Raw genomic sequence first — 24,772 nt, 5'->3', positions numbered from 1 at the left:
GAGAGGAGAGGAGAGAGGAGAGGAGAGAGGAGGAGAGAGGAGAGGAGAGGAGGAGAGAGGAGGGGAGAGAGGAGAGGAGAGAGGAGGGGAGAGAGGAGAGGAGAGAGGAGAGAGGGGAGAGAGGAGAGGAGAGGAGAGGAGAGAGGAGAGGAGAGAGGAGAGAGGAGAGAGAGGAGAGAGGGGAGAGAGGAGAGAGAGGAGAGAGGGGAGAGAGGAGAGGAGAGAGGAGAGAGGAGAGAGGGGAGAGAGGAGAGGAGAGGAGAGGAGAGGAGAGAGGAGAGAGAGGAGAGGAGAGAGGAGAGGAGAGAGGAGAGGAGAGAGGAGAGAGGAGGGGAGAGAGGAGAGGAGAGAGGAGAGGAGAGGAGAGGAGGAGAGGAGAGGAGAGAGGAGAGGAGAGAGGAGAGAGGAGAGGAGAGAGGAGAGGAGAGAGGAGAGAGGGGAGAGAGGAGAGGAGAGGAGAGAGGAGAGAGGAGAGGAGAGGAGAGAGGAGATGAGAGAGGAGAGGAGAGGAGAGAGGAGGAGAGGAGAGAGGAGAGAGGAGAGGAGAGGAGAGAGGAGATGAGAGAGGAGAGGAGAGGAGAGAGGCTGAAGTAGAGGTTGTAAACATGTAAATAGTTCAATATATATAAAACATTTGGAGCCTCCATTATTTTTCCGACATTGGAAACACTTGGACAAATGTTGGATATTTAGATTCTAGTTTGTTTTAAAATAAATTATCAAAGAAAATTCCACTTTTCAATGATTGACGTCATCATGACTGTTATTCTGCACTAAAGACATGTTCTAGTTCTCTCATCTTCTAGTCATGATGGTTCTGTTTCTATAGAGGAGCAGAACTTTATGTTACTGTGAGAACCAAGACCACAGAGAGAAACATGTGACAGCAGAGAGCGAGGAGTCTGCGGGGCGCTGTGTGTGGTGCAGCTACCAGTTGCTCCTGGTTCTTCATCTGGTCGGCAGCCTGCTGAGCCAGCGCTGCCTTGGCCTCCTCCGCCACCTGCTTCTCCCTCTCCAGACGCTCCGCCTCCTCCTTGGCCCGCTTCCTCTCCTGCTCCAGCTCCAGCGCCCTGCGGGTCTGCTCCTCCAGCTCTGCACACACACACATGCACGCACACGCGCGCACGCACACACACACACACACACACACACACACACACACACACACACACACACACACACACACACACACACACACACACACACACGCGCGCACGCACGTCAATATTCATCATAAACATCTAAACACATAATCAGCTTCATCGTGTGCTTCATAGGAACACTTCAGCACGTGAGCGGCCCTCTAGTGGCCGACTAGTGTAACGACAGTTAAAGCCATGGTTTCTCTGACTGCGCAGCGTTCATTCATTCACACACTGAGCTCGCTGCACCTCTCTGAGCTCTGTGCGTCTGCATCTCGATGTGCCTCAGCTTCTCCATCAGCTCGTCCTTCTCCCGCTCTATCCGCTCCTTCTCTTTCTCCGCGTGCTCGCGCTTCTTCTTCTCGTTCTCCAGCTGCGCTCTGACGAAACATAATCACAATATCACACAATCACACCCAGACACTCAGCTAGCAGGTGACTGCTTTTCATTGTTTGGTTGTATAATCACAGGATGTTTGTAGTGAGTCTGGTCGAGACTTATGTCTGATTTCTCACAGTAACCTAGTTTGTTTTGTGCCGTTATGTCGGAAAATATGAGTTTTTTGTGACATAATTTGAGGTAGTTTATTGGCTTCACTGACAATAAATGTCTTCACATGATGAAAGTGATAATTCATAGATACGTGTTTGTCTTCGGTACGGGTGAACTGAATGCTTTGTCATGTGCAAGAGAAGTCTTATATGCATTGGTTGCATTTCATTTAAATATAATAATGCCTTTATGTATCAAATAAAAATGATAAATAAATATGTAAGTGTGTATGTTTTCGTGTCAGTGCATTTACAGAAGAGCATGTTTGTGTCATTGTTAGGTGATACGTGAATAGCATCGTGGTGCACCTCTCCATCTGTTTGTGGTGCTTCTCCTCTCGGGCCTGAGCCTTCATCTGCTGCACCTCGATGGTGTCGGGCTTCCTCCTCCTCATGTACAGCTCGTGGTTCCCCATACACAACGCCAGGATGCGCTTGTTGATCCGCAACCGAGGGGCGTAGAACACGAAGTCCTGCAGGAGACGTGACGCCGTTAACACGTATCGGTTCATCAGAAAGCATCAGCCGCTCGTGGGTCAAACACTTACTGGAGCTTTCTTGTCGATGGGCTTGATGACAAACTTCTTGTCGTTGAAGGAGATGTTTCTGATCTCACTCCAGGGGAAGCCGATCTTTGGCGACAACCTGAGAGAAGAGATTATTTGAATTCATATAAAGAGGGAGAGGAATCTTTCACTGACACTTTATAAACACATGCACGAGAGTTTTAAATGATGTGTCTGAAAAAGCCTCTGAAGACTATTTTGTTTTGTGTGTTCATGTTGTTCATCAGCAGTTCTGTTTCACACCACCAGAGGGCGCTGATGTCAAACCAATGCAATTCAACTTCATCAAAGGAAGCTGAGAGATAATGCTTCATATTCAGATAATAGCTTCTTAAAATAGACGATGTGAGTGTTCCTCCTCTTTATTTTCTGATCACATCAACTAAGTGTTTTGGTCTCACGATGCCTTAAAATGTATTATTTATGATAGTGTGTGTGTGTGTGTGTGTGTGTGTGTGTGTGTGTGTGTTTGTCTGTGTATAAGTGTGTGAGTGTGTGTGTGTGTGATGGTTACTTGTCTTCGTGCTCGTAGATGTTGAGTCCCAGGGCGTCGACCCCGAGCCACAGCTCCGTGCCTTTCTTGTTTTTGATTTCAAAGTAGTTGACGCCGTACATCTCCAGGTCCTGAGCTATCTTCAGATACTCCATCATCGCATCCTCCCTGCACACACACACACACACACACACACACACACACACACACACACACACACACACACACACACACACACACACACACACACACACACACACACACACACACACACACACAAAATGCTTTAACACGCACACAGAGGAGCCTTGGGTTGTCTCCTAAAAGGGTGCAGGTCTAACCTGAGCATGCTTCTGTGCTCCTCGTGCCAGGTCTGGATTCTGTCCTCCCATTGCTCCTTTGTCAGCTTGTGTTGCTCTAGAACTCTACAGAGGAAACACACACACACACACACACACACACACAAGCACAACAAAATGTATTGTAACACAAAGAAAAGGTGACATAACATTAAAAAAAAAGTAATAGCATGCTGATAACGACGGGATCACAGTCATCTATCATGCATCACACTATTATAATATTAGACGGGTGGTAGAGCTGGTTGTCCATTAACAGCGTCCTGTCCAAATGTGAGTGTGAGTGTGTGTGTGTGTGTGTGTGTGAGCGTTCTGTACCGTTGTGGCAGCAGCCGGTCTGAGGCCATGTAGCCCGGCTTGTGGAGGTCTTTGTTGTAGTCTCCGTACTTGGCCTGGACGGCGTAGGAGGCCACCAGCACGGCGGTCTCTGGGGGACAGTAGTTCTCATCGTTCAGTATGGCCTCCTTCACCTGCGGGGAGGACGGACACGGACACACACACGCCCTAAAATGATCATCTGCATATCAATAACTCACCACGTGTTGACTGTGAATTCTCATAGAAAACGTAGTCGTACACTCACGACTTCACAAACACATTCATCTTCACTGAAACCTGACATACGACTCACAGACGAGTCTGTTTCTGCAGAAATGTTTTAAATATTACGTTCTAAGTGAAGATGCTTGTGTTTGTGGATGAATGAGACTCGGATTAAACTAGTGTGATAGATTGTAAACGGATGTTTTGATAAACGTTTGCTGTTAATGAACGTATAAGACACAAGAAGACACAGTCTTCTTCAAGGTAACAGGCTGAGTTAAATTAATAAATAAATGATCATTTTGCGGGTGAAGTATTCCCAGAAATGCTCCCTCCACACGAACACAAACAGCTGTAACCCACAGCTCAATGTTCCACCTCATGTTGGATCTTCACCTGCAGGAAGAAGAGTTTCTGAGTGATCTCCTGGATGAGCTCCTCAGAAACGTCCTCTGGGAAGAACTTTGCTCTGAACTTGAACTGCAGAGGATTCTCCTTCTTCACATCCTGCTGGGTGACCTGGAAAGAAGACACATCGTTCAGCCTCCACACGTCTCCACGGTCAACATGTGCATCAAACAAGATGGTGTTTCCACTGATGCTGCTTTCATGCACTTTGGATTAAAGCTTCTAAACTTCTAAACTTTACTTCTGAGACTTTCTTAACCACGGGAGGTTTGCTGTTTACAGGCTTTCATGACTTTAATATCATGTTTTCAAGTGTTGGGAAATAAACAGTAGTAAAGAAATCGAGCAGAAGTGGTCACATGTTTGTGTTTTGGTGTCTCTCACCTTCTTGTTGAGCTTGAGCCACGTGACGTAACCTTTACTGTCCGTGTACTGCAGCCCAAAGAACCAGACCTCCCTCAGACCCACCGTCTTCACCACCTGGAACACAAGCACAACACCAGAGCTGCTGTGTGGTGGATCTGAACCAACACTCAAAAACACCAAAGTCACAAAATAACACAAACCGACCGATGGAGGCAACCCCTGTGTGCTGTGAGGTAAAATGATCGGTTTGGTCAATAATGGAGTCTTGTGTGTTTGAAGAGAGCATAGATAACAGTTCCCCGTCAGAAAGGGGGAGGGAGGGAGAGAGAGAGAGAGAGAGAGAGAGAGAGAGAGAGAGAGAGACAGAGTCCCTGGGGGATGTGGACTCAGACTCTGATGTGATTTACAATCAATACAACTAACTAACTATATAATTAACTCTCTCACTCAGACACAGAAAGAAAAGCTCACATAAACACATGAAACATCCACGAGTACCAAACACTTCATACGCATAAACTAAAGACTGAAACACACATCCAAACAACCTACACACACACACACACACACACACACACACACACACACACACACACACACACACACACACACACACACACACACACACACACACACACACACACACACAGCGGTATGCAGAGGCAGCTATGCGGATGCTGTGAGCTCAGCATGCAGATGTAGAAGTGAAGCCTGCAGAATGTGGATGACAGATTTGGGCGCGTCGAGACGAAGGAATGGATATTAAGATATATCGGCCGGTTTCAGAAACCATCATTAAATCCCGAATGTCTACAGTGAATAAAAGATTCTGGGTTTGGGGTTTTCCCCCCAGGAAAGTTACTAAACTATAGATAATCCCCCAAAAAGCTTGAATATATTTTATTATTGACACATATCACAGCCTTCGTCTTAACATTTAATTCTTCTGGAAATCTTTGGCCTGTAAAATCATGTTCTTTATATCAGAAGATCACATCAAGGAAAAAAAAGTGAAGCCAAAGCTTCAAGTGTTAAAGCTGCATTCTCTCTAGTGTCCAGCAGGGGGCGACTCCTCTGGTTGTATCGAAGTCTATGAGAAAATGACTCTACTTCTCTCTTGATTTATTACCTCAGTAAACATTGTAATCATGAGTTTATGGTCTCAATCTCTAGTTTCAAGTCTTCTTCAATACAGCATGATGGTCCCTGTTCTTAAAGAGTCTTTAGAGAGACCGACAGACAGAGAGACAGACAGAGAGACAGAGAGAGAGAGAGTTCAGTCTGTTCTCGTCAACTCTATACTATAACTATAAAACTTGTTGTTCTCCCTGTTGATACGTCACATTATTTATCTTCTCATGCTGCTCATCATTCTGTCTTTTTCAAAGAGGAGGTATCTATTTCATCTCCATCTATCTTTAGTTTATGATGAACATGTGAAACTTCATCCACCACTGAGGTCATCACTTCTACACCTGTCAGCTCACTCTACACCTTCTGTCAGCTAAAACGTCCCAAACTCAAACTAATAGAACACGTAAACAATGTTTTTTTCAAAGCAATTCACAGAAAAATAATGGTTCCTTCAAAATGCCATGATTTAAAGGCTGGCAGTTTTAGTTTCGGAAGGTTTCTATGAGCGGAGCACGCATTTAAAACATGAACATCGCAGTCTGTAATGCTCACGTCATCGTGGGAAGCCCAAAAGATCGTGATCACGTTTAATATTCAATGAACTGTGCAGTCCTATTTGGACTACTCTGAACCAAAATGGTGGACTGGCTGACCAACATTGCCCACCCCACACCTTGGAGACATGCACTAGCAGAGTAAAAAAAGCCAATTTTCTCTTCCAATTTTGAAAGTATGGACGGAATGTTCCAAAGCTGTTATCTGGAAAAAAGCTATTATTGAGCCCTGATTGGTCCGTTATCCACAGCAGGAAGAAAAATACACAAAAGGTACGAGATGAGCAGTATAATGTACGGACTCTGGAAAAGTAATGGATGGGTTTCTCTCACAAAGCAACATGATTAAATCGGATAAGACAGACGTATTGTTCCATAAAAGCTATTCTGAGGTTTGATCTCGTACTATAAAGCAAAACTAGGACAAAAGAGCAGCGACGACACGACTCTCTTTCATTCTGTCTTCGTCCCGCTACGTCACCGCAAACCTTCAGAGCCTGACATGAAACAATGCTGAAAGCTGCCCTTTTGCTTCCCAGACACACATTCACGCACAGACCCACACACCATCCACCCAACACTTACATCCACTGTCTGCCTAAAAGCTCCCAGTTTAGACAAAGAGCACTTTGTGTGCCATCTCTGTGCAGAACCAGTACCAAACCCAAACCCAGCCAAGCACCCACTGGCACACACACACACACACACACACGATCACTTTCAGTATTGCTTTTCACTTAATGGATAACAAACAATGTGATTGTTCCAGCAGGTCATAGAGTTCACTGTCAAAAACATTTTAGTGATAGATGTATTTTCTGTAGAAGTGTTTGTCCCCACAAAACTGCTCAAGGATCACGGTCCTTGAAAGGAATGAAAACAGGAACGTGTGTGTATGTGTCTCTCACCTGGTCAAAGAGCTGCTTGCCCGTCGTGTTGGGCTGGATGGCAAACTCCAGCTCAGCGTCCATGGTGGTGACGCGCACATTGATCTGTAGAAGAGAAGAAATTAACCAATAAATAACATACATTATATTTAATATTGTTAATTCATCCATTTATTTGTAAAATAACCTCATATTTCCAGGTTTTCTGCAGATTTCTGGAAAATGTATAAAATCCAGTGAACTATATGTGACCCTCTCCTGTCTGCTGGTGGGACAGCCTGTATCGTCCTATCAGACTTCTATAAATATTATTCACACACAGTGAACACGCACACACACACACACACACACACACACACACACACACACACACACACACACACACACACACACACACACACACACACACACACACTGTGTTACAGCCGGTGTCCATGTACGGCGCCGGTTGTTTTCGCCACTCATCCTTCTGCCAGCAAGCTGCAGAGAATAAGATGCTTTCACTTCACTCTAATGAGGGAAATCATTAGCAGGGTTATCTCAAACACATGAATTATAACTCAGTTCCCACGCATTCATTTATTCACATAAAAATAAACTGCATCTGAGAGATCAGAGAAAATGGATAGTACTGGCTCTTCAGGGGCCTCAGGTCATCTGCACTTCGGCATAAAAGTGTAAACTTTTGCACCAGAACAACAACGAGTACACAACAACTGGTTCAATGGCTCACTTCCTCTTTGGTGAGCCAATGAATGATGGTCAAATGGATGACATCACAGCCCATTCAAATCAATGCAACACATCTGCTGCTAACTTTAGGACACTGTTGTTTTCTTATGTGTCATATTCATCAAACTTATTTTTCTCATTAAGTTAAAATTACATCATTTCTATACATTTTCCTCACTGGTTTTCTTACATAACCTAGATATTATATATTTTTAATAATATGAATAATGTAATAAAAAAAAGCAATTTTTAGGCTTTTTTTTTGCTCTCCATGGACATTATTTCTTCGCCTTTTGATTTCAACCAGTGCAAATATACCCAAATACCCAAACATAGGCACATATTTATTCATGATGATGGATAAATATGAAATAAATACGTTTTATTGCAGCAGTGAGGTGCAGTGGAGTGCTGCTAAATAGAACACAACATGAAAAACTGTTGGAAGAAGAAAGCAAGAATCAAAAGGGAATTCTGGGAGTTATGCAGGCAGGCGAGACTTTCAGAGCCAAATATTAACATCTGGAAACTTTTGGCGCTTCAAGGAGTCAAGGAAGGTCGGGCGGGTGCTTCCAAGTAATGTCCTACAGAGGAAAGACGCTTTCTTAGCATTTGGAGAGAAACGCGTTGGAGATATTTACAATTATTGTAATTTATGAACGCACATAAAAATAAAAATATGCTCTCCAACAATCACCCACGCTGGTTTAATTCAGAGTTGTGAAGATATGCCAGCTCAACCCCGCTGTCTCGCTCTGCCTCAGAGCTATTAATAGCTCGCTGAACAAGTCTGTCGCTGTGCGACGAAGGTCGGAGAATAACGTTTAGATTAGGCCTCAGTAGATCTGAGATGAATGAAGAATCAGCAACTGAATTGAGAATTTATCTCCTCAATTTGTTCAGAAGTGGATTTTGGTGGACTGCTGAGGGGACGTAACTAAACGTTTACTCGCATCTTTCCTCTGTTTCCCAATCGGTGAACAAGAGATGAATCATTCGCAAAGGATTGTGGGTGTTTACAAGGAGGAGACGTACACGCATCCTTCAAAATGCTCTGAATGAAGGACTCAGTCCTCCGTAGAATGTGAATGTTTCACCGACATTGGAAAAGTCCTTCGGTGGGATTTGATATTAAGGATCCTTTTCTTGACTTTGAGAAAAACATTTTATTCACTTTAACATCCAAGTCATTTTGAAGTGAAACAGGTTTTAATGGAGTAATTCAAAGTGTGTGTGTGTGTGTGTGTGTGTGTGTGTGTGTGTGTGTGTGTGTGTGTGTGTGTGTGAGCATTTTGTCGCAGCATGAAGACTATTAACGGCACAGCTAGTAAAGACCAAACCAGTGTCCTATAATAATACCTACACATTTGTCTGTGTGTGTGTGTGTATGTGTGTCCTATCAGAGGAGTAATACATTATACTGTGTTGGTGTTCAGTGCTGCAGTAAGCAAAACCTTCTGCAGTGAAACCAACTGACACTGTCCTCAAGTAACCCTGAAGAGGGGGGGGGAGAGAGAGAGAGAGAGAGAGAGAGAGAGAGAGAGAGAGAGAGAGAGAGAGAGAGAGAGAAGCGGTAACAATGGTTCAGTCTAAACCAGTACCCGGCCTTAGGGAAAAGACTGCTGCTCCAGTAGTGTGTGTGTGTGTGTGTGTGTGTGTGTGTGTGTGTTTGAGACACAAAGACAAATAAAAAGATGACGCCCGAGGTGAACGGAGTGCATCAATCATAAGAAACCAAGAGTCAGGAAATACAAGACTCAGAGACAGCTCAGCTGACCTGACAACTACACACACACACACACTCACACACACTCACACACACATGTTCTGCAGACAAAAGCAAAGGCCCTCTACCCCAACCATGCCCTCTGTACACACACACACACACATTTTAACAATATCTTGCAGACAAAAGATGAATCCAGATATTTGATGAATGATTAAATGATTAACGATTAGTCACCTGTAGCCAATCAGTTAATTGACAGGGCAGGAAACTAAATACATGAATGCAACTGTGGGACAGAAATCATGTTGCTGTAGTTGAGCCTCGTCAACTTAATATCACTGTAAGATGTTCATACTGCTGGTGTCCATTTAAACCCGTGTGTTGTGAATGTGTGTGTGTGTCCTTGTTCATCTACTTTAAAGATGTCCATTGAAGTGTGTGTGTTCTAAGGATGTCATGATACTAAATCCACGATTCTCCATAACATAACTTATTAGCATCACGGCGGAGAAATCTGCAGCATTACTGCAGCAAAGAGAATAAATAAGTAATCTAACATTTAAGATATAATGAATAATTAAACCGTAAAACTATCAAAAAACATATTAAGATGAATAATAGGACTTAAAGTTTGCACATTATTGCACATATGAAATAAGAAATATGAAATGTTGATATTGCACAGCAGTATATAATTCAATACCGGGGTAAGAAACTAAAATGCTACCTCCGTTAGCGTTAATGTTAGCTGCGATATTTAGCCAACTATCTTTTTAATCTGAGCTCATATAAACACGCTGTAATGAACTGCTGAATGGTTTTAAAACACAAGAGGAGGATTAATAACAACATCTGTATCGGCCCACAACATCCCAACCGACTTGGTACCAAAGTGGCGGTTCTTGTGACATCCTCAGTGTATTAGTTTGGGTGGTATGGGAACGCAACCATATGGTTGTAGTGTGTGTGTGTGTGTGCAGCCATATTGTTGCTTTACATGCACACAGTATGTCATTTTGTTTCTCTGCGCAATCATCTGACGTCATGTGTCTCTGTGTTCTGGCTGATAAGGCTTCCATAGCTACGTCGTCGTGGGCGTTCCTACAGAGGGAGTTTAACACTCGAGAGGATCGATCGCTCTGCAGGTGAGAAACAAGCTGAACAATAGAGCAGCGTTGAATATTGTTGAATATGACAATTAATGTTTCAGTCCGTAGAATATCAGAAACTAGAGCCTGACGGGACGTCTTCAGATTGATAGTTTTGTCCAAAACTCCAGAAAACAGCACATGTGAGACGGATGAGTTACAGAGAAACGTGTACAAAATGACATTTTAAGACATTTTCATATGAAGTTATGAAGCCGCAACAACTAAAAATATCATCTTGGATTCAATATTTTACTCTCACAACATAACAGATTATATTCTAACAGTGTTCTAAATATACATTTACACAATACCTGCTTAAACTTAGTTACTTTCTATAAAGGCTGAAAGAAAACTCAAGAGATGAGGGTCAAAGGTCAAACGGAAAATACACCGGTTGCAGAAACACTGCAGTTCTGAATGGAGGAGAATATCAGTAGGAACTCCACTATCGTCTGTGTCCAATTCAGAGTGTGTGTGTGTGTGTGTGTGTGTGTGTGTGTGTGTGTGTGTGTGTGTGTGTGTGTGTGTGTGTGTGTGTGTGTGACACATGTCTTCTCGCTGATAGCTGCAGAGCGTTAGCAGATAAAGCAGCAGGCGGTCTCTCAGACCACAATCCTCTCTGTTAGCGTTCACTGACTCCGACGGTAAAAACACCTTTGTGGTCATGTGACAGATTCATAGTAAAGATCCTTTTATACTTCATATGCACACAAGAAATAAATTGCAGTACTGCCTGTATTCTAGCTATATTACTAAGGGTCACTACTGTCTCTACTTCAAGTTGTACTTTTATAAGTGCTTCTAATATTTGCACTGATAACTACGACAGCTACAAATACTGCCAACAGGAAGAATAAGACTTGGGCCGCTAAAGACAAAAAGACGTAAAGATGAATTCACCCTGTTGAGGCAGAGTTTAGGCTGCGTTCTGCAGAACGCCGCTGCATGCTGGGAGTTATCAAATATTCATCATAAAAATCTACACGTCTGGATTTATCAGTGCGAGTGGCTGGTGAAGTTTAGGTTGGAAGGCTCACGTTTGTTTTGAACTGAACAGAGGGACGACCTCACAAGTACAGTATAATCCAAATATTTAGATATTTATGTTGAAATCAGCATAAAACAAATCCAACGATGACTACTGCTACCACACAGCATGTTTCTCTAGGAAGCTATTAGACTCTGTTTAAGAAGAGGACGTTTGTGGATGTTTTGAAGCCTACAGTTCGGCATTTTGGTCGTCGCCATCTTGGTATTTTGCAACCAGTGAACAGGAAGTGACCATATCTGGACTGAGGAGGAGTGACGTAGAGACGCCGTATACGTCTCTGGTAGAGACCTGTCAATCACCGTGTAGCCCCGCCCTAAAGCATCCCCTGCTTTATGGTCTGTTTGACTCTAAATGGACCATAATGTACTAAATGAACATCATGCTGTATTGAAGAAGACTTGGAACTAGAGATTGAGTTTGAAAATAGTTTCCATGAGCCACACAGCTCGAATAACCAAGAAGTAGATGTTGCAGAATGATACTTTATTAAGACCTTTAGGTGTTATAATTGAAGAATGTGATATTTCCAGCTGTGTAACTCGTGGTTTTCGTACAGAGATCACTGCTCGTGAGGCTCTGGGGTTAAACCGAGCATCCATGTGTGAGTCTCCACTCAGCCGGCTGTGTTTACCAGCATCCTCCGTGGTATTCATAGCGAGCAGCGACAGATAAGTAGTATGCTGGTTGTGTGCAGGCTCGAGGCCGCCCACCTGTTGACTGTGTTTGTGTGTGTGACAGAGACTCAGACAGCCATAATTAAAAGCTGTTGGTAGCTAAGCAGATTAATGGAAGGCTTTGAAGACACCCGGGGACACGCTGCCGTCTTCACCTCTTCTGTTCTGTTCTCACCGACGTCCACTCTTTACACTCATCTACTAACGCTTCCTCTCCTTTCATCACCTCCACCACTCTCTCTCTCTCTTCACCTCTTTCCTCTTCAAAACCACCTCTCTCTCTCTAGTCCTCTTCTCTCCCTCTCTCCAAATCCACGGCTCACACCCCTCCTCTTTAATATTATAATGTCTTTAGTTCATGGCCTCTACAGTGATGTGAGTATCTATCAGTCATCTTTTAAGCTTCTTCATCACAGCTGTGATTTCAAACTCAAAGACAGCGGTGGAGAAAAAATAACTCGAAAAGAAAAGAATGAATATTGATAAATAATATTATTATTTCCTGTACTTAAAGAAATAAAATCCATGAGCCACTGTGGCTGTTTATTGGCAAGAACCTGGTTATATGATGCCGATCAAGATCCAGGACTGGTTAATTATCACAATTATTTTAGTCAATATTTAGACCATGATTATTTAACACAATTACTCATCGGCTTTGGGTTTAGAAGGAACATTTTGCCGCCTATATTTGAAAGTAAAATGCATCATTCTGTTGCACTTTGAGAGCAAAATGAAGAGGCCGGATCTACGAAGGACTTTGTGTTCTTCATAGATCAATAAAGATCAATAAATAAAGATCAATAAACACATTGACTGTATCGATATGATTGATGATGACTGGATTTATCACAAAGACAAAACGAGAGCGTCACGAAACGGAATATGGCACAAAGGTTTTTTGTGTATTCAGAACTGAATGGAGGTTTGGGTGAGGAGGTGGGAGGAGAGGTGAGCTTCACACCCTCCCACTAATTAGGTTTAGTGACTTGGATAATTCCCATTATATAAATGAAAATGGCCTTCTGAAATATTTAAAGCCCCCCCCCCTCCCTCCCACACACACACACACGCACCAGCCCCCGAGCAACAGCCTCACCAGGAGGGGCAACATATGCAAAACGCTGCGATCAATCAATAATGTATGACATCCCATCACATCTCACCCTCTGGATTAACAGGCCTGATGCACACACACACACACACACACACACACACACACACACAGACACACACACACACACACACACACACACACACACACACACACAAACTGTACACGCCTGAACAACATGCTTTCCCCTCAAGCAGACAGATATATATTGATCAAATGAATATATGTATTAACACATTTTATTCTTACACACACACACACACACACACACGCAATGCCGTCAGGGAGACACATGCATATGTCAACCTTTGGAAAATCAATACATCTTTTAAAGGATTCTCCAGGAACATCTGACCCCCTCGTGATTCTTTTCTCCTGTATTATCTCCATGTTTGCTCTTCTTTTCATTCCCCTTTGTCCTTCCTCATCTCAACTGCATGTTGTGAGATTGAGGTGAAGGCTGCAGCAGCACAAAGTCAAACATGCAGAGAATGAGAGACTAAATCACAGAACACGGGAGTGGCTTTAGTGTTACTGTGTGACTTTGGTTGATCTGAACTAACCCTTTAAAAACACCAAAGTCACACAATAACACAAAGACAGACTCATCGAGGCAGCGATAGTCCAGCAGGTCTGCGAGGTTAAATGAATGTCTGGTGTCTTTAGAGAGAGCGTAGGTAACATGAAGTGCTGTATGGCAGCAAAGCAAAGACATGTTCTAAACATGTCTTACTAAAGAACGCCTTTTAGAGAGATGACCTTAAGTCTGCCTCCTCTCTGTCAAGTTATCATCATTAATCTAAACCAGTTTCAGAGGGTTAGGGTCGCTCTGACCTTTGACCTCTCTTCTGTTAAATAAAACTGCAGGAAAACAGAGATCTACACCCTGAAACTCAAAACACAACGGTCAACTATACAAACCAACTATGCACCATGAGACCTCTGACTTCCTGAGACAACAGTTTGAAGGAGAGACTCTCCAAAGATCCAACAGAAAATCAACGCTTGAGATCTTTGTGAAGACGGAGGAAGGTGAGAGTCACATCCATCAAAGCTGGGTGATGAAAAGTTAAGATTTATTGTTAACAATATGTGTACAACACGGTGTAACATCATGAAACCACCTCCTGTTTGTCCGACGCTTTCCTTCTGGTTAGCCTGCTGACACAGAGCCCCTTTCATACAACCCCCCCCCCCCCCCCCCCCCCCTAAAGCCAATATGAAAGACCTGGATACCAGGGGACCCATGTTGTGTTCGGGGTGCATGCACTCACAGAAGCACCATTAAAACACAGCCTTGGGGGTTACAGTCCAGACCTAATTCACTTGGTAATGGCACGCCTGAGGCTAACTAGCTTATAGCCCTGTTTCTACGTGGCTCAGCAGAACTCTTGTGGGTGGTTTACCTGCAAAAACCGTCCATCTCTATACATTTGTTCTTTTGTTGTTCTTACGTTAGCTATGAAGCTAATGGAGCCAAGCTTACTCCTTCAATGAGTGTAAAGCCTGCAGGGGGCCACTCTCAGCTTCATCTTTTCATCCATTGTGACATTTCAGCCGTCTCTTCGTGGCCCAAAAGCGAGCCCAGATGAAGCAGTGTAGGAGTTTGTGTTTACCGTCTAACTGCTGGGCTTAACGTCAAAGCGTGGTCCTAATGTAACCGGAGTGGGAGTTCCCCTCGAGGGCGGCTTGGGTGTCGTTTTTCTGGACTGGATATGAACAAAGTGCTCGTCACTCACCGCTCTCCCAAATCCTCTCTGCGTGACCTTTTGCTTCCCTACGGTGAGTTTCACTAATCTGAAGGCGTCGGCTCAAACTCTCTCTTTTGCTCGTACGCTGGTGAACTCTGTCTCTTATCTCCCAGCATGCCGTTTCTCCAACTCTTCCTCTCTGATTCAATTCAGTGACTTCTCACAGTCAATAGATTTTTGTTGATGTCAATAAAACCAGTCTAAATGACTTCCGTGTAATAAGTTCTTTGATTCTAAACTTCATTATGGTGAAGAACATTTTACGACATTAAACTCAAGATGCCCTGAACACAACCTTTACATGCCGGCTCATGCAGACTCTCCCTCTCATCTATCTCTCTACATCTCTAACACCTTCACCTCCCATCCTCTCCTCTCCTCTGCTTTATTCCTATCACGTGTCCCTGGTCTCTTTCCAGGAATTGGGCCTGGCCTAATTCCCCATTACTGAGATTGATGGAGCCGGGGGCTCGGTGCAATCGCTGGCTGCAGATAACGGTGTAAGCAGCCAGCAGGATTGTAAACACACTGCGGCATAAAGCTTCCATCCTCGCTGCAGTGTTCACTGACCTCTATCAAGCTGTTCTTAGCTGATGAGTATTACAATTTGGTATTCAGGTTTACAGTCAGAGGTTGAGTTGCTTAAGTGACAAAACAGAGGCAACGATGTACTTTTTCTATCTATTAAAACTAATATTAATGTAAATAATCCTGCTTAGATTTGGAGCAAAAATGTATATCTATTAAAAGTGACAGTGAGGAACTTTAAACTGGTCCTGAACCAGTCTCAGTGTAGTCCTGATCCTCTATCAGACCTCCATCAGTAAAGAGACCATCAGAGAGAAGATGGTCTGTTTCTATAGAGTTATTCTTGATGCTCGTCATCGGAGCCACCGGGTCGGATTCTGGTGAAACCAGATGAACTCATGCAGGTTCACCAGAACCTCCTTCAGCTCAGACTCCAGCAGAGACCGGTCCACCGTGGACAGACCCAGGTCCTCCAGCAGAGACCGGTCCACCGTGGACAGACCCAGATCCTCCAGCAGAGACCGCTCCACCGTGGACAGACCCAGATCCTCCAGCAGAGACCGGTCCACCGTGGACAGACCCAGATCCGGCGGAGGAGGAGGAGAGTCCTCCTCCTCCTCCTCCTCCTCCTCCTCCTCCTCCTCCTCCTCCTCCAGGAGCAGAGCTTCTCCTCTCTGGGAGTCAACACTGACACCACGCTGCTGGAGACCCAGGACGTATTGCTGGACCCGCTGGAGGGAAGGGAGGCACGGGAGAACCAGAACCAGGACTGAGAGGAGCAGACTGTCAGACCTGCTGCAGTAAGATGAGAGGTTTTCTAAAGAGACTCTGGTGCTCAGAGACACTACCACGTTAGTCCACAGGGACCAACAGAACCAAGACTAAATAAAAGTTCCTTGTAGTAACTTTAACTTATTTAAAACTGGTTGTTTTTAACACTTTGGTTAAAATACTAAACACTACAATTTTAAACATTTCCTTAGTGGAGGAAAAGACATTTGATAGTTAAACGGAATTAATTATTTTCTGTCTAATAACCAAGTCATATAATGACCAAGTTGAACTTGGTCAAACAACTTGGAGTTTATGTTCCTGCTTCCAGGGTTAAAATGTAATATCGGTAATATAATAAATGGCTTCACAATCCTCCGCCTATAATCCTGTTATTTAAGCTGCAGTGCAGACTCGGCCTGTATGTGTTTGTGTCAGAGCAACATGAAGGCTCCCACTGTCCTTCAGTCCAGAAATAGAGCAGAGAAAGCGCTCTTTGTGTTTGCTCTTTTCAATAGACAGGACACTTCCATAAAGTGACCGACTGTCGTGCTTCTGTGTGTGCATGTTTTCCCAACACATTACTTCTGACCGGGAGAGCTGATGACAGGCTCACTTAAAAAAATACAGATGAAGCCGGTATGAGCGGCACCAAAACATCAGTTTCATGTTGCACGAGGAATAAAGGACAATGGCTCGTGATTGTAAAAGGCTCTTGAAAGCTCTAAACAACTAAATAAACTGAGAGCAGATGGCAAACTAAAAGCTTCATGTGTTAAAGCTGCATTCTCTCTAGTGTCCACCAGGGGGCGACTCCTCTGGTTGTATAGAAGTCTATGAGAAAATGACTCTACTTCTCTCTTGATTTATTACCTCAGTAAACATTGTAAACATGAGTTTATGGTCTCAATCTCTAGTTTCAAGTCTTCTTCAATACAGCATGATGTTCATTTAGTACATTATGGTCCATTTAGAGTCAAACAGACCATAAAGCAGGGGATGCTTTAGGGCGGGGCTACACAGTGAGGTCTCTACCAGAGTTGTCTGTGTTCTCGTCTTTTAACTTCATCCCTTTCACATTGTGTTTTGACTTCATGATCTCGTGTCACTGAAGAAACAACAACATGGCGATGGCCAAAAACGAAGATGACGAGGAACAAAAAGCAAGATGGCGACGGCCAAAATGCCAAACTCAAGGTTTCAAATCAGCGGTCCACAAACCAATGGGTGACATAACGGTGACTACATCCACTTCTTATATAGGAATACATATTTGGGAAGAAGAATATCATCCACTACTCTGCGGACATTTTAAACAGACTGTATTGGCACTGTCAGCAGGAATGGTAGCAAGCTGCCTCACAGCAAAGAGACTGAAGAGTAGACCAACACATAGAGCCTAACTCTGGTAAATGTGTCGTATTTGAACAGAAGTCAACCAAGTGGATGCCATAAAAAAGTGATTTATTATCTACAAGAAGTCATGGCTTTCAGCTTTAAGATGTCATGATCACAAAGTCGAGTCTTTTCTCATTGTGCACTGAAATGCATCTAAACTCAAAGGAGACACAGATGTTTGAGAGACTGTAAATGTACGGCAACACTTCCCTGCAGTCTGATAAGTGGGTGGTAGAGCAGGTAGTGATGTAAATCTCCAGCATGTTAGGTACTCACAGGTTTGGGCATCTTTCTCCTCTCTCCGCCCGTCCCCTGCTGCTGAGAAAACAAAAAGAAGTCGTCCTCCGTCTTCCTGTCTGTCTCCGGGGGCACCAGCGTCTGGGACAAAGACAAACGCACCGATGTCAGCTAACACACAGCATTAACTTCAGACTCAGTGTTCCCTTTAGGCGGTTCTGTTTTGTCTCTTTGTCTCTCCCGACATCTAGCTGTCACTATCTAGAGAGACACTGACAGGAAACTGTCAAAGGAGACGTTCAAATGTCGGGGTCAAAACAAAGAGGAAGAAAAGTGAAGAGGAAGACACTTCACAGATGTTTTAAGTGTCCTCTGTTGTTTCCCTGCAGACTCCAACAAATCAAAGAGTTTGAAAACCTGCAGGGAGAAACATTTGAGCAATCTTCTGGTGGTACCAGTACAGTCTGGTACCACCAGGGGGGTACCAGACTGTACTGGAGTGTTGAACAGAGAGAGAGCAGTTGGAAGGTGTCCCATAGGTGCCTGATCTTTGTGATGTGTGAGGACAGAAATAGACCTTTCTCAAGTGTCAGCGCGGAGAATGAAACCGGGCTCAGTCCAAAGCTTGAGCTCAGTCTCAGGACAGAAAACAAACCGAGAACTCAAGGTGTTGAGTCTAAAGTGCTCAGTTAGGCTCTGAGTGTTAGAAAGACTTGTCCTGCACAAAATGACCATAATACACCAGCGGAGGGTTTTATGTTCAACGGTCCTGATTCAAAGCATTTCTTCAATATAGTCTCATTTCCATAATGTTTCAAAAATATATTTAGTGAGTTATAGGTCATAAAAATGAAGGTTCTTTAACATGCTTTCTAATTAGTAACTTTTGCAAGGACACCAACAATTGTTCATTTTAAAAGAGAACTGCTGGACTTAATAAAAGGTACGTGATTGTTGCCTAAAGGTGATCATGTGGTGTTGCTGCTCCAACAATCAACTTTATGACATTCGTCGAATACAAACACGCCAACATGTGACGTCGGCATTTAACCCATCCTAAGAATTTAGGAGCAGTGGGCTGCTGTGGAACTTCAGGGAGCAGCTTCATTGTTCAGCGTCTCTCTCAAGTACACTCTGACATGCGGGACGTAGAGAGTCAAAGGGATCAAACCGCCGACCTTCTGGTTGAATGCGGGTGGCAAAAAACCAAGATGGCGACGGCCAAAACGCCAAACTGTAGTCTTCAAAACGTCAGTCCGCAAACCGATGAATGACGTCACAACGACTACATCCACTTCTTAAATACAGTCCACGGTTGAAGGACGACCCGCTGTTCCCACTGAGTCACAGTCCCAAAGAATAATTCTGGCTTTTCATCGGTTATAATCAAACTACGCTCATAAACACGCTGATTAGAGGACAAATATCTGGTTCCATTAATATCATTACCATATGTGTGTGTTGGATCTCCGCTCTTACTCAGTTATGAACTCGTGAAAATGTGACATCAACTCTGTGAGTTACAAACTATTAATAACCAGAGTTGTGCTGCTCGTACAAGTCGATGTAGGTCACAGCTCTCTTAAAGCCTCTGGAACTGTCCTGGATGTTTCCTTCTCCGTTAAAAACCCTCCTCCTCACTGACAAAAGAGACTTCTACATATTTGAAATGCATTAAAAGGCAAACTGCCAATGTTATATCCACATCAGAGAGCATTGATCTACTTTAAACTGTCCCAATTCTCTCTTTCAGTTCACTTTGATGTGCCACGTAGCTACGGGGCGTGACCTGCTAATCAATGATCCGTCAGACCTCCCATCATCCATCAGTGAATCCTGGAGGTCCACGAGGTCTTTGTTCAATCAGACCGACCTCGTTCTCAAGACACAGAGGCAGCTCAGCTCACCCCGGAGTCATTCAGCCGTCCTCTACGCCAGAACCAGGTCAAATACAAGCTGAACCACAGCAGAGTTATGCTTCAATCATTATAATGAAATGTTAAACAAACTCACGTTTCTACTGTTTCACTAAATAATGTGAATATATAAATATAAACAGTGTTTAATGAGATCTTAACACTTTATATCAAGGCTGACCTGAATGCTTGGAAGCTTGTAAAAACTCATTTTTACTAAATGGAGCATGAACTCATTAAAATTGTAACTCAATGCATCCTCCGTTAACGTTAGCTGTTAGCTCCGTTAACGTTAGCTGTTAGCTCCGTTATTTAGCCAAGCAGCGCTGTGCTGCCCTCCGGCTGCTAACAGCTAACGTTAGCTTGCTCTCCTCCTGCTGACTGTTGTTCACTGTGCAGCATTATCAGGGGAACAAAGAGTGTGTTTGACCTCAGGTGTGTAGTGATAGTTTGCACATGCTCAGTAGCGACTGGGCCGGATGTACAGATCGGGTAGAGAGTGACTAATGAGCTAATCAATTATATGATTACTTGATATCTGATCGGTGCATAAACTCAAGTACTCGCCGAGACCTGATCCAGTATTTTAGGCACCAGAGGCATTTCTGACACAACTCTACCACACACATCCTGAATGTGTGTGAAGTCTAAGATCTGATGCAGGTAGACTTAATAAAAGTGCACAATAGGCAGCGTGTGGTGGGTTCATCAGCTGGGTCTCGCTGTGTAGTTTCACTCCACCTCTAAACCTCCTTTTCTTATCAGTAGAATAGGAGTAGAATAGAGAGAGAGAGTCAGCCAGAGGAGAGGAACGTAAGGATTCAAAGCTCGCCTTGACCCACATACCTGCAGACAGGAGATAACTGGAGACGCCGAGTACTGAATGCAGAGTATGCAGCGCTTTAGAGCAAGATTAATATATTCTGGATGAACTTCCAGCTTTACACTTGCAGCTCTTCCTCTTTCATTCTGTGTTCATTCTTGATAACATAAGCTCTGTTCTCCACTCCACAAGGTGAAAGTGATCACCATCTACAAGATTTAATAGGTTCAAATGCTTCAGGCTTTATGGAAACACACGACCCCCTGGCCTACACACACACACACACACACACACACACACACACACACACATCTAAGGGTGACCTTTAGCATACACTGCAGCTGAAAAGCATCCGGAGCTTTTCCACAAAATAAAACACAGGTCGCTCTGTTCAGCAGCCCACCACCTCGTAAATCTACAGGCCTTCAGGGTGAGTCTGCGTCCCTTCATTCAGGGAAACCACACGGCCGATGCAGCTTCCAGGTCACCGTTCACGCAGAATGAAACTCTTTGTTTGTACTGCCGCTTGGGGCCGGTAGCGTCTGCAGACGGCGAGCGAGCGCCGAGCATGAACGAAGGCGCTTTATACTTAATGTGTCTGTTCGTTGCATTATCCTCTGAAACTAGCCAGAGGACGTACAAACAAAAATAACTGTTAGGAATCAAAAAGGCAGATTGTATAGAAGTCTATGAGAAAATGACTACTTCTCTCTTGATTTATTACCTCAGTAAACATTGTAAACATGAGTTTATGGTCTCAATCTCTAGTTTCAAGTCTTCTTCAATACAGCATGATGTTCATTTAGTAAATTATGGTCCATTTATCCAAATATGGTTGCTTCACTGGTTGCAAAAAAGCCAAGATGGCGATGCAAAATTGCTGAACTCGAGGCTTCAAAACAATAAGAGACGTCACGATGACTACGTCCACTTCTTATATTCAATCTATGCTCAGAAAACGATTTGGTGGGTTGATGTTCAGTGTTTTGCTCAACAGCACAGGACTGAACTCTCAGGTTAAACCTGAGACCACCACACTAATCCGCATATGGAGATGAATAAAGGATCTAAATGTGAGGGCGAGGTCACGTTTCAGAGGAACGGCACAGGAGAGACGGATATACAGAGAAAGTGAAAGTCAGGGACGGAAAGAGAAACTAGATAGAATCTGTCAGTGAACCTGGTTGTGATATTGAGAAACTAAATCACCAACTGATACTAACCAAGTAAAACACCGGCACTGTATCTTTTAGAGCTGCAACTCACTCATTGTTATTATTGATTATTAGATTGTTTTCATCATTCATTGTTTTGTATCTAAAATATCAGAAAAATAGCTGGACCCAATAACTATTTGGCATTTCTGCTTTTAGGACTGCTCAGGAGCACAAAGTTACTACGAGGCTACTTTAAATGTGGCGCCCCCTGTGGACTAAAGAGGTAGTGTCTCTGAGCACCAGGGTCCCTTTAGAAAACCTCTCAGTCTACTGCAGCAGGTCTGACAGTCTGCCCCTCTCAGTCCTGGTTCTGGTTCTCCCGTGCCTCCCTTCCCTCCAGCGGGTCCAGCAATACGTCCTGGGTCTCCAGCAGTGTGGTGTCGGTGTTGCAGAGGAGAAGCTCTGCTCCGGGCCATTCACCAACCTTTGTAATCGCTTATAATAATATTTATCTCAAACCGAAGAGCATCAGGCATCAGGCTTTAACTCAATTATCTAAACCACTGATTTGGAAATGATGGAGTAAATCAAGTGTATAAATTATAACTGTTACATGTTAGTGTCCACTGCAGTGAAGAGGAACTTCATCTTTGACCGACTGTACTTATTACTGACGCATGCACGCACTTTAACAACAAGTGAATGAGGATAACGAATGTTTCTGGTGCGTCACTTTTGTTTCATTCTCTCTGTTATTTGGGGTTTACCTGGACTGGACATGAAGTAACCGTAGTTAAGGGAAGAAAAGTGCAAAGTACAACATTTCCACTCAAGATTTAAGTGTAAATGTGAACTAACACAAGAGAGAAACTAAGGGAAAGATAAGTTACCTCCAACAAGCTCAACGAGCATAAAATCTCACACAGAGAGAAAAAGTCTTAAAGAAGAAAAGAAGATCCACTGATATGACGATGTGTCACAAGTTTCGTTAGCGCTCCTGTAGCGCCAAGCTAACCGACACCAGCACGCTGCTGTGATGGTGATGGTGAAGTTGCAGTAATCTAGCAGTAAACGTCTCTAAACTTTTCAAAGTCAAAACAAAGATAAATGGCTCCATTTGTCATCTTCAGTTCGACTTCTGCACCCCGGATGCTGTGACGTCCTCAGACCACAGAGGTGAAGCTCCTGTTAGTCCTGCTCTAATGTTATCCACTCTTTATGTATTTACCGTAGACTGATACGGAAAAACAGAGCGGATATATAAGCCGGCTGTGATTGGTTGTTCCTCGTCACGTGTGTGTGCGAGAGAGCAGCCGTCACACCCGAAAAATATGCACTTGGGAACGATATGCTCACATTAACAACAATGTATTTAAAAGGTACAAAAAAAAAACGACAAGTGAGCGACCCCTGATGCCACCTCAGAGTGTCAACTCAGCAGAAACAGCTGAAAAACTCCGTCTCTCCAATTCCGTGTTCGCACCTTTTAGCTGGAATAACGGCCTGAAAGAGGCTCACATCTGAGGCTAATTTAGCTATTTCATTTCTGGATTAATGTGTCTGTTTGAGTGTGCAGGAACAAATTTGGACCAATAAAATAAACCGGTTCATTTCTAGCCCCATCACACCCACACTGCTGTAGAGGCGGCCATGTTGGGCGTCAAAAGTCAAGGCCACTTGTGTCGTCCTCTTGGGGTAACAATGTCTCAGTGTCTACGAACTCTACTCTCTTTAAGAATGGAAGGTTCATACAGAACGGTTCATACACACTGAACACGTTTCAGGTTCTAAAGATGAGTTAACTGAAGTTAAACCTGCACTACATGTTGCTCAGCGACACAAACAAACAGCAGACTGTCGGTAGTTTGGGAGGATGACTGCTCGTCTGATCTCACAGGCTTGACATTCTTCAACATGTTACTAATATATTGCAGAGAGAAATCTAAAACCGGCCGTCAGAGGTGTCTCGTGTCAGGACGCAGAGAGCTTCTCTCTCAAATGAGCTGTAATTCGGTCCTCCAGAGGGGGCGGGGCCAAGAGCAGCAGGGGGGGGGGCTGAGTGACAGCGGTAACAGCCAATCAGAGACTCCTCTCTACCTGACGCCTGACAGAGCGTCTGTTTGTGCCAGCTGGAGCCGCGAGCGTCCATACGTGGGCGCGCGCGCCGGTGTCGCTGTACTCAGGTGCTGTGCGCGTGCACAGCACCTGAGTACAGCGAAACCACGCGTAATTCTGCGTGGTTTCACCTGAACTCACCTAAAACTACCGTGGAGCAGAACGTTCCACGTCACTCATCACTCTGCGTGTAAACGCGTGCTTTCTGGTACCATAGCAACAAGTGTCATCTGTTGTTGTTGTGGCTCTTAAGTTGCCGTAAACAAGCTTTTGGGGGCATGCGCAGAAGAGAACAAACAGAACAGCTTCAATGTGTCAACAACAAGGTGTTTTATCAGCTGGTGGTTACGTTGTTGCAGAAAAGCGTGACGTCAGCAGGAAGAAAAAGCAACAACAACAAAAGTTGCAAACGGCGCAAGAAACATTGTTTCCGCTGTGAGCCACAAAAAGAGCGGAACGTCACCACACACACACACCTATACACACGAACACCACACGCACACACACACACTTATACACACACCACACGCACACACACACACCTATACACACACACACACACACCTATACACACACGCACACACCGGGCGTGAGTGATGGGAGCTCTCTGATGCATTCACG

General features: G+C 44.0%; 1 protein-coding gene and 1 long non-coding RNA gene across 4 annotated transcripts in view; one reads left to right on the top strand and one right to left on the bottom strand.

Moving 5' to 3' along the window:
- LOC142971057 (radixin-like) overlaps nucleotides 1-24,772 on the bottom strand; it is a 29,779-nt gene that overhangs the window by 4,492 nt on the left and 515 nt on the right. For all 3 annotated transcript variants that reach the window (XR_012959329.1, XM_076111665.1, XM_076111658.1), the window contains 11 exons: nucleotides 18,180-18,281; nucleotides 7,026-7,109; nucleotides 4,448-4,543; nucleotides 4,052-4,174; nucleotides 3,431-3,582; nucleotides 3,095-3,178; nucleotides 2,775-2,921; nucleotides 2,243-2,339; nucleotides 2,004-2,167; nucleotides 1,392-1,522; nucleotides 932-1,092 (listed from right to left, as the gene is read on the bottom strand). Coding sequence is in view for 2 of the 3 variants with exons in the window: in XM_076111665.1 (XP_075967780.1) it covers nucleotides 932-1,092; nucleotides 1,392-1,522; nucleotides 2,004-2,167; nucleotides 2,243-2,339; nucleotides 2,775-2,921; nucleotides 3,095-3,178; nucleotides 3,431-3,582; nucleotides 4,052-4,174; nucleotides 4,448-4,543; nucleotides 7,026-7,109; nucleotides 18,180-18,191 (1,251 nt within the window). In the remaining variant the exon portion in view is untranslated. The remainder of the gene's footprint in view (nucleotides 1-931; nucleotides 1,093-1,391; nucleotides 1,523-2,003; nucleotides 2,168-2,242; nucleotides 2,340-2,774; nucleotides 2,922-3,094; nucleotides 3,179-3,430; nucleotides 3,583-4,051; nucleotides 4,175-4,447; nucleotides 4,544-7,025; nucleotides 7,110-18,179; nucleotides 18,282-24,772) is intronic.
- Nucleotides 10,586-24,044, top strand: LOC142971075 (uncharacterized). The gene is made up of 3 exons (XR_012959330.1): nucleotides 10,586-10,610; nucleotides 14,323-14,487; nucleotides 19,894-24,044. It is a non-coding gene; the product is annotated as an uncharacterized LOC142971075 (long non-coding RNA).

The sequence above is a fragment of the Anarhichas minor genome, unplaced genomic scaffold, assembly GCF_050575085.1.
Source record: "Anarhichas minor isolate MPS153535 unplaced genomic scaffold, ASM5057508v1 ptg000004l, whole genome shotgun sequence".
Classification (NCBI taxonomy): Eukaryota; Metazoa; Chordata; class Actinopteri; order Perciformes; family Anarhichadidae; genus Anarhichas; species Anarhichas minor.
Note: the sequence above shows the minus strand (reverse complement) of the source record. Positions and strands in the feature narration are given on the sequence as shown.